The sequence below is a fragment of the Pseudophryne corroboree genome, chromosome 5 (assembly GCF_028390025.1).
Source record: "Pseudophryne corroboree isolate aPseCor3 chromosome 5, aPseCor3.hap2, whole genome shotgun sequence".
NCBI classification, from domain to species: domain Eukaryota; kingdom Metazoa; phylum Chordata; class Amphibia; order Anura; family Myobatrachidae; genus Pseudophryne; species Pseudophryne corroboree.
Window position 1 is genome coordinate 344360215 of NC_086448.1, and position 15964 is coordinate 344376178.

Here is a 15964-nt window from a genome sequence, read left to right on the forward strand (position 1 = left end):
GTATAGTGCACATCTTCGCTCTGATACCTGCTGTCCGAAGTGCAACGGGGAGGGTGCTGACTTTTGGTACCTATTATGGTCATGCCCAAGGTTGGCACAATTTTGGGCTGCAGTTTGGAATGATATTGTCCTTACAGAACCATCATTGCCAGTAATGAACTCTAGATTGTGCCTGTTCAGGTTAGACCTTGAAGAGACGCATTCTCTGGTCATATATTGTTATGTACTATGCTTAACCACTCTGGCAAAAGTCTTAATAGCCAGAAAATGGTTCTCCCCTGAATTACCCAATATATCTCATTGGCGGGCTCTGGTCAACGAGGTTTCTGGCCATGAACGAGCAATGTTTAGATCTAGTGACATGCTGGTTAAATACTCTAATAAATGGGATAGATGGAATACATCAGCCCTTGGAGTGGGTGGGACGTGATGGAAAGGGGAAGGTATCCTGTGTAATGTATACTGTAGCTAATACGGAATGTGATATTATGCCTGTTTGCTCTGGGGCGGTGCAGGAAGCATGGAGGCATTAGAAATGACTCCTCATTGTTGTATTGACTATATATATGCGATATGTTGCCTGCTACATGTCATATCTTGCTTAACAGATATACTGTAAATCCAATGTCATTGATGTTTTTGATATACTATTTTTTGTACTTGACCTGTTTGTTGAGCTAGGTTTAGCTGCTACACTATCAATAAAAAATTACTGAATTAAAAAAAAAAAAAAACACACACACATGCACACCCTTCCATACAAGAAGGAAGAGGTTTTAGTGATTGTCTAGATCCTCAAATCAGATGAGTCAGGGTGGGATCCCTATGGATACCTGTGGACATAAGAGAAATCACGTTATCAACGGTAAGTTCTTACCATAACGTATATTTCTCTGGCTGGCTCCACAGGATTATCCACAGGATAACATTGGGATTCCCAAAGGCATTTTAGTGGTGGGGACGCTCCTGATTGCACAGGAGGACCTTTCGCCCGAAGTCTGCGTCATGAGAGGCAAAAGTATCAAAGGCATAATGTCTGATGTATGTGTTTATGGAAGACCATGTGGCTGCCCTATATATCTGTTCTGCTGAAGCACTCTGTTTTTCTGATGGAACTAGTACGATCTATGTAAATTCTTAAGGCTCGGACCACGTCCAGCGACGCTTCTCCCGCAGATAGTCCCGATACCTGAAAAGCTGCGACTACAATCTTTTCATTCAGGTGAAACTTTGATACCACCTTTGGAAGATAACTAGATCTCGTTCTGAGAAATGATCTGTCTGGAAAAAAACTTAGGAAAGGAGACTTACAAGATAATGCTCCTAAATCTGACACTCTTCTGGCTGACGCCATTGCCAGTAAAAAGAAAGCACTTTAGCCGTTTACCATTTAAGATCTGCTCTCTTAAGTGGTTCAAACAGAGGACCCTGGAGAAATTTAAGAACTAAATTCAAATCCCAGGGAGCTGCAGGAGGAACAAATGGAGGTTGAATATGTACTACTCCCTGAAAAAAGGTACGTACATCCTGTAAATCAGCAATCTTTCGCTGAAACCATACAGTTAACGCTGATACTTGAACTGTCAAGGAAGCAACTTTCAAACCTTTATCTAATCCTGCTTGAAGGAAATCCAAAATCCTGGACACTTTAAAAGATCTTGGATTGAAATTTTTTCCAGTACACCAATGAATATAGGCTTGCCATATTCTATGATACACACGGGCCGAAGAAAGCTTTCTTGCTCTAAGCATAGTTTGGATTACCTGATTCGAAAACCCTTTAGCCTCTAAGATAGAGGTTTCAACAGCCACGCCGTCAAAGACAGACGATCCAGATGACTGTGACAACAAGGACCCTGCATTAGCAGATCTGGACGTTGAGGGAGCAGTATCGGTGCTTCCACGGACATCCTCAGTAGATCTGTGTACCAATGCCTTCTTGGCCAAGCTGGAGCTATTAAAATTATTGCTCCTTTTGCTTGCTTTATTTTTTCTCACTACTCTGGGTAACAGAGATATTGGAGGGAACAGATATGCCAGCTGAAACCTCCATTCTACTGACAGTGCGTCTACAAGGACCGCTCCTGGGTCCCTTGTTCTCGATCCGTACCTTGGAACTTTGTTGTTTAGACGAGACGCCATGAGATCTATCTCTGGTAGACCCCATCTGTTCACCAGTGTCTGAAACACTTCTGGATGTAATGCCCATTCAGTTTCCTGAATGGTGTGTCAACTGAGAAAATCCGCTTCCCAGTTCAGTACACCCGGGACAAATACTGCCGACAATGCTGGGAGATGGAGTTCTGCCCATCTTAGAATGGGAGCTACTTCCTCCATCAGTTTCTTGCTGTGAGTTCCTCCTTGATGATTGAGGTATGCTACTGCCGTCGCATTGTCTGAGCGAATCTGGACTGGTCTTCCTTGCAGACTGTCCTTTGCCTGAACTAGAGCCAAGTAAATGGCCCTTATTTCTTACAGATTTATTGGCAGGCGACTTTCCCTTGCGGTCCATTTTCCCTGGAACCACAGGGTTCCGAGTACCGCCCCCCAGCCTTGCAGGCTGGCATCTGTTGTCAGGACTTGCCACTCTTTTATCCAAAAGGGTCTCCCCCTGTTTAAATGGTCTGTCTGTAGCCACCACGCTAGAGACCTTTTTACGTTCACTGGAAACTATCATCTGCTTTTTTATTGTCTGATGATCCCCATTCCATTTGGTCAGAATAAGGTGCTGCAATGGTCTGGAGTGGAATTGCGCAAATTCCACCATGTCGAAGGTTGATACCATCAGACCTAACAGTCGCATTGCTGCATGGACTGACATTGTCTGGGCATGCAACGCTTCCTGAGCCATGACCTGCACCTTGACTATCGTTTTCTATGGTAAGAGAACTTTCTGTAGGTCTGAATCCAATATAACCCCAAATGAACCATCCGCTGTGACGGATTCAGGGACGACTTTTCCCAATTTATGAGCCACCCGTGTCTCTGTAAACAAACTATCGTCTTTTGAAGATGGCTCAACAGTAAATCTTGCGATTGTGCTAAGATTAACAGGTCGTCGAGGTATGGGAATATTCTTATCCCCTGCTTGCGCAGACAAGCTGCCATAAACACCATGATCTTGGTAAACACCCTGGGTGAAAATGTTCCTGGAGGATGGCAAACCTGAGGTAACACTGATGCGACAGTGCTATAGGCACATGCAGATATACGCAACTAAGATCTCCGTATTATCTGACTATTATTATATAGTAATATTATTTACTCGGTGTGCATTAGGGAACACAGTTTTTTTCATACCATGTAATCTCCCGGTTCCATAGCCAACATTATGGAGCGTAGCGTCTCCATGTGGAACTTCGGGATCCAAATGTATTTGTTCAACATTTTCAGATTGAGAATTGGTCGATATGACACATTTGGCTTCTGGATTAGAAATAGATTGGAGTAAAACCCCTGTTCCTTTTGTGATGGAGCTACTGGGACAATCACACCTGACTGCAGTAATTTTTGGACTGCTTCTTGCAGGGCATTGGCCTTCGACTCTATACGAGACGGGCTGGTGCAAAAAAATCTTTGAGGAGGTTGCCTCCTGAATGGGAACCCATACCCCTGAGATACTACCTTCTGCACCCAAGCATCTGCGTTGACTGTTGCCATATGTGTGCAAAATGAAGGAGTCGGCTCCCAACCCTGGAATCCTCCAGGCGGAGGCCCGTCTCTTCAGGCTGACTGTTTCTGTTCAGACTTGGAAGCTGGCTTTTTGCTAGCCCACTGCTTCCTACCCCTGGATTTAAACTGGGGTTGCTTAGGCTCCTCTTTAGCTTTTGCTTTGCCAACAAAATGAGAGAAATTTTAAACCGCTAGACTTCGGGTTATAGGTAGCCGGAAATCTGACCTTCTTTGATTCAGCCTCTGATTCTAGGATATCCGATAAAGGTTTTCCAAATAATATATTACCCACGAAAGGCAATGCTTCCAATTCTTTCTTGGATTCCGCATCTGCCTTCCAGGTACGTAGCCAAACTGCTCTGCGAGCGACTACTGTCAAGGCTGAAGCTTTAGAAACAACTGTACCTACATCAATTGCTGCTTCTTCCAAGTACTGGGCAGATTGTCATAAACAGCAAAAACGATCCTCTTGCTCCCTAGTAGGAGAAGGGATGTCATTCTCTAGTTCCTCTATCCATTCGCCCATTGCCTTTGCTACCCAGGCCGAAGCCATAGCTGGTCTTACGACTGCTCCTACTAGAGAAAAAATAAGATTTTACTTACCGATAAATCTATTTCTCGTAGTCCGTAGTGGATGCTGGGACTCCGTCAGGACCATGGGGATTAGCGGCTCCGCAGGAGACAGGGCACAAAAATAAAAGCTTTAGGACTAGGTGGTGTGCACTGGCTCCTCCCCCTATGACCCTCCTCCAAGCCTCAGTTAGGATACTGTGCCCGGACGAGCGTACACAATAAGGAAGGATTTTGAATCCCGGGTAAGACTCATACCAGCCACACCAATCACACCGTACAACTTGTGATCTGAACCCAGTTAACAGTATGACAAACGTAGGAGCCTCTGAACAGACGGCTCACAACAATAACAACCCGATTTTTTTGTAACAATAACTATGTACAAGTATTGCAGACAATCCGCACTTGGGATGGGCGCCCAGCATCCACTACGGACTACGAGAAATAGATTTATCGGTAAGTAAAATCTTATTTTCTCTGACGTCCTAGTGGATGCTGGGACTCCGTCAGGACCATGGGGATTATACCAAAGCTCCCAAACGGGCGGGAGAGTGCGGATGACTCTGCAGCACCGAATGAGAGAACTCCAGGTCCTCTTTAGCCAGGGTATCAAATTTGTAGAATTTTACAAACGTGTTCTCCCCCGACCACGTAGCTGCTCAGCAGAGTTGTAATGCCGAGACCCCTCGGGCAGCCGCCCAAGATGAGCCCACCTTCCTTGTGGAATGGACCTTGATAGATTTAGGCTGTGGCAGGCCTGCCACAGAATGTGCAAGTTGAATTGTGCTACAAATCCAACGAGCAATCGTCTGCTTAGAAGCAGGAGCACCCAGCTTGTTGGGTGCATACAGTATAAACAGCGAGTCAGATTTTCTGACTCCAGCCGTCCTTGAAATATATATTTTCAATGCCCTGACAACGTCCAGCAACTTGGAATCCTCCAAATCGCTAGTAGCCGCAGGCACCACAATAGGCTGGTTCAGGTGAAACGCTGAAACCACCTTAGGCAGAAACTGAGGACGCGTCCGCAGTTCTGCCCTGTCCGAATGGAAAATCAGATATGGGCTTTTATACGATAAAGCCGCCAATTCTGACACTCTCCTGGCTGAAGCCAGGGCCAGTAGCATGGTTACTTTCCATGTAAGATATTTCAAATCCACCGATTTGAGTGGCTCAAACCAATGGGATTTGAGAAAATCCAAAACTACATTAAGATCCCACGGAGCCACTGGGGGCACAACCGGGGGCTGTATATGTAGTACTCCTTTTACAAAAGTCTGGACTTCAGGAACTGAAGCCAATTCTTTCTGGAAGAAAATCGACAGGGCCGAAATTTGAACCTTAATGGACCCTAATTTGAGGCCCATAGACAATCCTGTTTGCAGGAAATGTAGGAATCGACCCAGTTGAAATTCCTCCGTCGGGGCCTTCCTGGCCTCACACCACGCAACATATTTTCTCCAAATGCGGTGATAATGTTGTGCAGTCACCTCCTTCCTGGCTTTTACCAGGGTAGGGATGACCTCTTCCGGAATGCCTTTTTCCCTTAGAATTCGGCGTTCAACCGCCATGCCGTCAAACGCAGCCGCGGTAAGTCTTGGAATAGACACGGTCCCTGCTGAAGCAGGTCCCGTCTTAGAGGTAGAGGCCACGGATCTTCCGTGAGCATCTCCTGAAGTTCCGGGTACCAAGTTCTTCTTGGCCAATCCGGAGCCACGAGTATCGTTCTTACTCCCCTTTGCCGTATAATTCTCAGTACTTTTGGTATGAGAGGCAGAGGAGGAAACACATACACTGACTGGAACACCCACGGTGTTACCAGAGCGTCCACAGCTATTGCCTGAGGGTCTCTTGACCTGGCGCAATACCTGTCCAGTTTTTTGTTGAGGCGGGACGCCATCATATCCACCTTTGGTTTTTCCCAACGGTTCACAATCATGTGGAAGACTTCTGGATGAAGTCCCCACTCTCCCGGGTGTAGATCGTGTCTGCTGAGGAAGCCCGCTTCCCAGTTGTCCACTCCCGGAATGAACACTGCTGACAGTGCTATCACATGATCTTCCGCCCAGCGAAGAATCCTTGCAGCTTCTGCCATTGCCCTCCTGCTTCTTGTGCCGCCCTGTCTGTTTACGTGGGCGACTGCCGTGATGTTGTCCGACTGGATCAACACAGGCTGACCCTGAAGCAGGGGTTTTGCCAGGCTTAGAGCATTGTAAATCGCTCTTAGCTCCAGTATATTTATGTGAAGAGACATCTCCAGGCTTTACCACACTCCCTGGAAGTTTCTTCCCTGTGTGACCGCTCCCCAGCCTCTCAGACTGGCATCCGTGGTCACCAGGACCCAGTCCTGTATGCCGAATCTGCGGCCCTCTAACAGATGAGCACTCTGCAACCACCACAGAAGAGACACCCTTGTCCGTGGAGACAAAGTTATCCGCTGATGCATCTGCAGATGCGATCCGGACCATTTGTCCAGCAGATCCCACTGAAAAGTTCGTGCGTGGAATCTGCCGAATGGAATCGCTTCGTAAGAAGCCACCATTTTTCCCAGGACTCTTGTGCATTGATGCACAGACACTTTTCCTGGTTTTATGAGGTTCCTGACAAGTTCGGATAACTCCCTGGCTTTCTCCTCCGGAAGAAACACCTTTTTCTGAACCGTGTCCAGAATCATTCCCAGGAACAGCAGACGTGTCGTCGGGGTCAATTGAGATTTTGGAAAATTCAGAATCCACCCGTGCTGTTGCAGCACTACTTGGGTTAGTGCTACTACGTCCCCCAGCTGTTCTCTGGACCTTGCCCTTATCAGGAGATCGTCCAAGTAAGGGATAATTAATACGCCTTTTCTTCGCAGAAGAAACATCATTTCGGCCATTACCTTGGTAAAGACCCGAGGTGCCGTGGACAATCCAAACGGCAGCGTCTGAAACTGATAATGACAGTTTTGCACCACGAACCTGAGGTACCCTTGATGTGAAGGGCAAATTGGGACATGCAGGTAAGCATCCTTGATGTCCAGGGACACCATAAAGTCCCCTTCTTCCAGATTCGCTATCACTGCTCTGAGTGACTCCATCTTGAACTTGAATTTTTGTATGTACAGGTTCAAAGATTTCAGATTTAGAATAGGTCTTACCGAGCCGTCCGGCTTCGGTACCACAAATAGTGTGGAATAATACCCCTTTCCCTGTTGTAGGAGGAGTACCTTGACTATCACCTGCTGAGAATACAGCTTGTGAATGGCTTCCAATACCGTCGCCCTGTCTGAGGGAGACGTTGGCAGAGCAGACTTTAGGAACCGGCGAGGGGGAGACTTCTCGAATTCCAACCTGTAACCCTGAGATACTACCTGCAGGATCCAGGGGTCCACCTATGAGTGAGCCCACTGTGCGCTGAAATTCTTGAGTCGACCCCCCACCGCCCCTGAGTCCGCTTGTAAAGCCCCAACGTCATGCTGAGGGCTTTGCAGAAGCCGGGGAGGGCTTCTGCTCCTGGGAGGGAGCTGCTTGGTGCACTCTCTTACCCTTTCCTTTGCCTCGGGGCAGATATGACTGTCCTTTTGCCCGCTTGTTCTTATAGGAACGAAAGGACTGCGGCTGAAAAGACGGTGTCTTTCTGTTGGGAGGGGACCTGAGGTAAAAAGGTGGATTTCCCGGCTGTTGCCGTGGCCACCAAATCCGATAGACCGACCCCAAATAATTCCTCCCCTTTATACGGCAATACTTCCATATGCCGTTTGGAATCCGCATCACCTGACCACTGTCGCGTCCATAAACTTCTTCTGGCAGATATGGACATCGCACTTACTCTCGATGCCAGAGTGCAAATATCCCTCTGAGCATCTCGCATATAAAGAAAAGCATCCTTTAATTGCTCTATAGTCAATAAAATACTGTCCCTATCCAGGGTATCAATATTTTCAGTCAGGGAATCCGACCAAACCACCCCAGCACTGCACATCCATGCAGAGGCGATGGCTGGTCGCAGTATAACACCAGTATGAGTGTATATACTTTTCAGGGTAGTTTCCAGCCTCCTATCAGCTGGATCCTTGAGGGCGGCCGTTTCAGGAGACGGTAACGCCACTTGTTTTGATAAGCGTGTGAGTGCCTTATCCACCCTAGGGGGTGTTTCCCAGCGCGCCCTAACCTCTGGCGGGAAAGGATATAATGCCAATAACTTCTTTGAAATTAGCAGTTTTCTATCGGGGTTAACCCACGCTTCATCACACACTTCATTCAATTCCTCTGATTCAGGAAAAACTACAGGTAGTTTTTTTCAGACCCCACATAATACCCCTTTTTGTGGTACTTGCAGTATCAGAGATATGCAAAGCCTCCTTCATTGCCGTGATCATATAACGTGTGGCCCTACTGGAAAATACGTTTGTTTCTTCACCGTCGACACTAGATTCGGTGTCCGTGTCTGGGTCTGTGTCGACCGACTGAGGTAAAGGGCGTTTTACAGCCCCTGACGGTGTCTGAGTCGCCTGGACAGGTACTAACTGGTTTGCCGGCCGTCTCATGTCGTCAACTGATTTTTGTAACGTGCTGACATTATCACGTAATTCCATAAACAAAGCCATCCATTCCGGTGTCGACTCCCTAGGGGGTGACATCACCATTACCGGCAATTGCTCCGCCTCCACACCAACATCGTCCTCATACATGTCGACACACACGTACCGACACACAGCAGACACACAGGGAATGCTCTTATCGAAGACAGGACCCCACTAGCCCTTTGGGGAGACAGAGGGAGAGTTTGCCAGCACACACCCAAGCGCTATAAATATATAGGAACAACCCCACAGAAGTGTTGTTTCCTTTATAGCAGCTTAATATATCAATATCGCCAAAAAAGTGCCCCCCCTCTCTGTTTTTTTACCCTGTTTCTGTAGTGCAGTGCAGGGGAGAGTCCTGGGAGCCTTCCTCGCAGCGGAGCTGTGCAGGAAAATGGCGCTGTGTGCTGAGGAGACAGGCCCCGCCCCCTATTTCGGCGGGCTCTTCTCCCGGTGTTTGTGAGACCTGGCAGGGGTTAAATACATCCATATAGCCCCAAGGGCTATATGTGATGTATTTTTAGCCAGAACAAGGTATTATCATTGCTGCCCAGGGCGCCCCCCCCCAGCGCCCTGCACCCTCAGTGACCGCTGGTGTGAAGTGTGCTGACAACAATGGCGCACAGCTGCAGTGCTGTGCGCTACCTCATGAAGACTGAAAAGTCTTCTGCCGCCGGTTTCTGGACCTCTTCACTTTTCGGCATCTGCAAGGGGGTCGGCGGCGCGGCTCCGGGACCGGACTCCATGGCTGGGCCTGTGTTTGATCCCTCTGGAGCTAATGGTGTCCAGTAGCCTAAGAAGCCAATCCATCCTGCACGCAGGTGAGTTCACTTCTTCTCCCCTAAGTCCCTCGTTGCAGTGAGCCTGTTGCCAGCAGGACTCACTGAAAATAAAAAACCTAATAACTTTTTCTAAGCAGCTCTTTAGGAGAGCCACCTAGATTGCACCCTGCTCGGACGGGCACAAAAACCTAACTGGGGCTTGGAGGAGGGTCATAGGGGGAGGAGCCAGTGCACACCACCTAGTCCTAAAGCTTTTATTTTTGTGCCCTGTCTCCTGCGGAGCCGCTAATCCCCATGGTCCTGACGGAGTCCCAGCATCCACTAGGACGTCAGAGAAAATATTTTTCAAAAGGCTATCTACCCTTCTGTCTGACATCATTTAGTGAGGTAGATGACAGTGGTAAAGCAGATTTATGCACAAGTCGCAGAACATGTGCATCTACTTTTGGAGGAACTTCTCTTTTCAAACAATCCACAGCTGGGAATGGATAATAAGAATCCCATCTTTTAGGAATCTTATACTTTTTACTGGGATCCGCCCAAGACTCATCCATCATTTCCGTCAGCTCATCTGACGCTGGGAATTCAGCTTTCACTGATTTTGTTCGTTTAAATGCAGGTGCTTTAGCTTTTAACACTGTCTTGGCTGGCTCTTCCAATGAGAACAGCCTTCACAGCATTAATAGGTTCAGCTACATCTTCTGAACTAAAACTCTGTGACTGATCATCATACGGAGTATTTGAATCTACTGTATCATCATCCGTTGTATCATCTTGTGTAGTCTGCCACACAGACGTATCTGTCTTAGTCTTACCTGTCCCTTGGTTGCTTGTAGAGGCTACTGGAACCAAGCCGTAGGAAGGGAGCTGCATGTATGGGTTCATAGTGTAACCTAACCCTTGAGGTGGTACTACCAGAGTTAACCTGTCCGCTATAGAAGATAGAGTCTTTGCGAACATATTCCATGGTGGCTCTGTTGGTGGTTAAACCAACTCCTGTTTTTTACTTCGCTGAAAAGCGAAACAGTTTGCACACAAACCCTCATAAGTGACCAATTGATTCATATCAATTACCCCTGACTTACAAGATAAGCATGTTAGGGCTGTAGGAGTGCTTGATAAATTCTCCTCGTCACTTTTGCCGCTCACAGACATGGTAATAATCTGTTATTGACTACACAATTTGTGACTGAAAATCACCCTATATGCAAGTATATAGAGGTGAGATCAATCTGACCACAGTGCACCTGATTTTAGGGTCAGAACAGGACTGACATTACACAGAAAAGTCAGCACACATACTAGCAGTCAGTCACATGTTAAAGCATTAGACATTGTCATATGAGAATACAACCTCCATAACAAATTATACATAAGTAGGAAAATTGTACTTCTGTTTTTAACTGGTTCTTTTTTCAACATAACATGTAGAAAACACAGTAATATACAGGTCTCATATGCAATAGGTACTAAAAATTAACAATTCATACTAAGAAGTAGAGAGAATTTTTAGTACTGTATAACCTGCTTCCGGGGAGCGGGATACAGGGAGACTCACCACACTTCCATATCCAAGCAAATACGCTCGTAAGACGCTGAGTGGATTCAGACGCTACTGATGTACACTACCGCTCTTGATAACTGATAACGGACACGGACGCTGAGCGACTTCCACGTGTATGCAGACGCTAAGGCCTGCGACTCGGTCTGGGCGGGATCTCTAGTGTACACAACCGCAGCGTCTAAGCTGCGACCGAGTACCCTCGTGGTAGCATCTGAGCCGGAAGTGAGGTCATTCAGTTCATGAAACGAGAGACGCGCGGAAACTGGCCATGAACTCGGAGGAGGGGCGGCCAGGAGAGCGTCTGAATCCCCCTGTTGACTTAAACTCCTAGGTTCGCGGCCTCTACCTAGTCCTGGCGCCTATGATCCCCGGAGCGTAGCGCTGTCGCACTTGAGATGTTCGGCACATCAACACACTGTTTGTAGTCTCCACCAAATCAGTGTAGCTGTGTTCTGACCCCTCTAGTAAGATGAAGTCCATAGACTCACCGTCTCCCCATGCTCCGGACACAGCCTGGTTGCGTCTGCTGGACCTGCTAGAACATCCGACACAGACGCCCGTCGAGACAGCACTAATACCCGAAGGTAAGCGTTGTTGCGACCCGGTGGGGAGTTGTTGGAGCGACTCTTTCTAGTATGCGTTTAAGACGCTGTTAAGAGAAGTCGCTCAAAAAAATATAGTAAGTCTATAAAAATAAAATAATAAAAGCTTGAGGCTGCTTTCTCAGCAGCCCTGCGACCATGCGGCTTCCTGCCGCACCAAGCAAAAAACTGATCTGACTGAGTCAGTGGGCGGGACTATATGGTGAGGCCCCGATGCATCCTGGGAGGCCAGAAAGCTTGTGACCGTGTTGGTGCCATTTCCGCTGTCGCTCAATCATATCCCAATGTTATCCTGTGGATAATCCTGTGGACCCAGCCAGAGAAAAAGCCATTCCCCAGAAAAGGGGAGGGATTCCAAGCTACGTTTGTATTCTGCGTCCGCAATCCACTGACGCAACCACAAGGCCCTGCGCGCCGACACTGCCATGTCAGAAGTCCGAGCATTGATGTTCCCCGTCTCCTTGGGGCAAATTGACTAAGATGAGACTTCTATTTAAGATGGGATGTTGTCCACAGCAACCAATCAGATTCTACTTCTCATTTATCTAGCACCTTCTAGAAGAGAATACCTGGAATCTGATTGGTTGCTATGGGCAACATCCCATCTTAAATAGAACTCCCATCTTAGTAACTTTACCCCCTTGAGGGAATCAGAGGACTCGGGTAGTGTCCTGAATGTGCTTCAGGAGGGTTACCATAGTAACCAAGGGCATATCTCCCGAGAGGCCCCCCTGAATTTTAGTGGCCCAAGAATTAATGGCATGGGTCATCCAGCAACCCGCAATGACCGGTCTTTGTGATATAACAGCTGCTGTGTATATAGACTTTAGTGTAATCTCTATCTTCCTATCCCCATGATCCTTCATGGTAAAGGAGGCCGGAGCAGGCCGCACCGCCTTTTTAGACAGGCGATAGACTGAGACATCCACCCCAGGGGGTCCTTCCCAAAATTTTCTACCTTCAGGAGCAAATGGGAAAGTGTGCAAAAACTTTTTGGACACTTGGAATTTTTTGTCTGGATTTTTCCAGCCCGTTTGAATAAGTCATCTAACTCTGTAGAGTCAGGGAAAGGGACATTGGGCTTGTTCTGTAAAAAAAAAATTGACTGCTGTGACGCAGCGTCCTCTAGAGGGAGCTTTAACACGTCCCTTATAGCCAAAATGAGGGGTTCAATACCCTGAGCAGAATCGTGATCCCCACTAACGGGATCCAGGTCATCCCCATCCTCCTGTATATCATCTGTATCAGATAGTAGAGCCGGTAACCCACGCTTCTGTGGTCCTGCATGAGAGAGGGGGTGCTGTGCAACTACCCAAGCAGCTAAATCAGCAACAGCTTGTTGTAGTAGCTGAGTTTTCTGCACATTAGCAGTGAGCTGGGATAACATCTCAGACATCATAGTCTTAAGTGACCCTAACCAGTGGGTCTCTGGACCCTCTCCCCCAGCCCCTTCACTGATTTGTGAAGATTGACTGCATTGTTCACATAAAACAGAATCAGTATATAATGGAGAGAATCTAGTGTGACAAACACTGCACAGCTTGTGCTTACCGATGTTTCACAGTAAGCACAATAACAAACACATACACACAGACAGTTATAATGCAAGCCTGCCCTACTGTATGTGAGAGGAGACACAGAGAGAGAAGGACACCAGCACACCCTGAGTTGCACTGCCCCAGTGAGGCTGTCAGCTCTCTAAAACACAGTAAACACTAAAAATTTTAGTCCTAAATAGGATCAGGATAGTGTACACAAGTGGCTCTCCCCCTTTGCTACACCCTGTACCAGATATCCAGCGTGGCTGAGGAGTCAGGAAGCGCTGTGTGTGCTGTATATGGCTGCAGTAAGCAGAGGAAGGCGCCAAAACGCCTCAGGTCCTGCTCTGAGGTAGCTCCGCCCCCTCCAATGGCGCCGGATATATATATATATATATATATATATATATATATTTATATTATACTGGCAACGTCTCCTAGTTAGCTTAAAACATCACACGAGTGCTAGTCAAGCCTTTTGTGCCAGTTCTACACGGGGGATCTTAGCGGGACCCCACCGGGATGGTCCCGTACACCACGCCCGTGGTCAGACGCACTTTGAACCGGGGGAACTTAATGGAGCACAGTATTCCAACTCTACAGATTACAGAGGATACAGAGGACTTTACAGTCTCAAATCTGCTCTCAGGACTTTTCCAACACTCCATGCTTTCTACAGATACTGAACGGACAAATCATTCATTTAACCTATTAAACAAACTGGATTCCGCAATGTAATAAGTTATCCTTCTTTCCTTTGGGCACATCACAAATAATGCATTTCTGTTCAAGACCAAGGACTGCTTTGGGAATGTCTATTGGAGGAGACACGAGTACATAGATGCGCTCTTGAGAAAAGCCAGATACAAACGTTTCACACTCTATAGCTGCCCCAGCTCACCTCATCAATTTCAAGGGAGAAGTAATCTTTCAGCATTTCTGACTTCTTCTGCAGGAATTGAACAATGTATTCCGCAAGACTTTCCTTAGGTCCATCTTCTTCTGTCCACCCACTCTCAGAACTGTCCAAAGCCAGCATTGCCAAATCGTATATTGGAGCAGATTCCTACCAGATGGTATTACATTAAACCACTGACTTGTTCTTAAGCAAGTTATTCTGTACAGATTTAAGTAGCATATTTAATCCTTTTGCTTTGTATTTAAAAAAACAACAACAAAACTTTTCTACACACATACGACTTTACATATGGTGTACACCCAAATAATTAATGTAAAACAAACATCCTTCCCCATTAAGATCAGGAAGAGTGGATGGTTTGTGGCTCCCCCATATGGTAGACTAAATGTCTGCAGGGTGAGCTATGCATATTTTTTTGACATCGTACATAGCATATTATAATTCTGAAAAACTCCTGCAAAACATATATTTTGCCCACCTAGCCTTGCGCATACACAGGTGCAAACCTAAATTCCGCTTGGGAACTCCCCCTTAAAACAAACAAACAAATGTAAAAAGATAAGGAGCAAAGAGTTCCATTTATTAGCATTTTAGGACCACACACACTTCATTTTTTCAAGCATTTTTATTCTAAAATACTGAAATATTGGGGGTAATTCCAAGTTGATCGCAGCAGGATTTTTTTTTAGCAGTTGGGAAAAACCACGTGCAATGCAGGGGAGGCAGATGTAACATGTGCAGAGAGAGAGTTAGATTTGGGTGGGGTGTGTTCAATCTGCAATCTAATTTGCAGTGTAAAAATAAAGCAGCCAGTATTTACCCTGCACAGAAATAAAATAACCCACCCAAATCGAACTCTTTCTGCACATGTTATATCTGCCTCCCCTGCAGTGCACATGGTTTTGCCCAACTGCTAAAAAAAATCCTGCTGCGATCAACTTGGAATTACCCCCCTTGTTTGGATGAACCTTTGTTCTTCATGACTTTAATACAAGTGTGTAATCAAATAGTAACCCCTTTGGTGCCCGACTAGCTCCCAGCCATCCTATACCCAGTGTACAGCTCCTGTGCCCCCTAGTGGACCAATAATAGAAATATATATAATATAGTAAGTGTTATATAAAAGTTAAACAAAAAGTGAACAGTTGGGAACATTCTACCTGGGCACTTTGCTACAGGGGGAACAACATCCAGACTCTCCTCTGACTTCTTGTTACCCCAGGTACATGCCTCATTCTGTCTCCACTTTCCATATAAGCATTTTTCCCACCCTGCTCTCTATCATCTCAGCTTTACCCTAACCTTCACTACTTACAATATATGAAGCTTTAAAATATCTGCTCCCTATACCATTATTTCAGCCGACACTAACTAGACCATCACATCACTCACAAGTCTTTCTACCTAATCCTGTTTCTCACGTATTTACTCCTCTCGGCTGCCGATGACATCTGGTCCAATCCCAGGCCTCAAACATTTCCATCTATATGTTAACTCTTTCCTTTTATGGAACTCCAGTGCAATTATGTAAGACCCCTAGTCACTGAGAGATTCTTTTGCCTACAACAGTTGCCCGTTGTTCCTTTAGTGTATAGTATACACACTGGTATTTAGGATGCTGCCAGGTCTTAAACCTCAAGCAGCATGGGGCTTACCCAATTGGCTGGAGACCGCAGGATTATAGGTTGAAGTAATTTACAGCAGGATACAGACAAGACTGGAACACAGTGGGTTAACCAACAAGTCAAGGTCT

At 46.5% G+C, this 15964-nt stretch overlaps 1 protein-coding gene across 4 annotated transcripts in view; it reads right to left on the reverse strand.

The window, feature by feature from the left end:
* MLH1 (mutL homolog 1) overlaps window positions 1-15964 on the reverse strand; it is a 330449-nt gene that overhangs the window by 45245 nt on the left and 269240 nt on the right. For 3 of the 4 annotated variants that reach the window (XM_063922601.1, XM_063922600.1, XM_063922602.1), the window contains one exon: window positions 14194-14358. The exons of the other annotated variant lie outside the window; for it this stretch is intronic. In XM_063922601.1, coding sequence (XP_063778671.1) covers window positions 14194-14358 — 165 coding nt within the window. The remainder of the gene's footprint in view (window positions 1-14193; window positions 14359-15964) is intronic. 4 annotated transcript variants of the gene reach the window in all.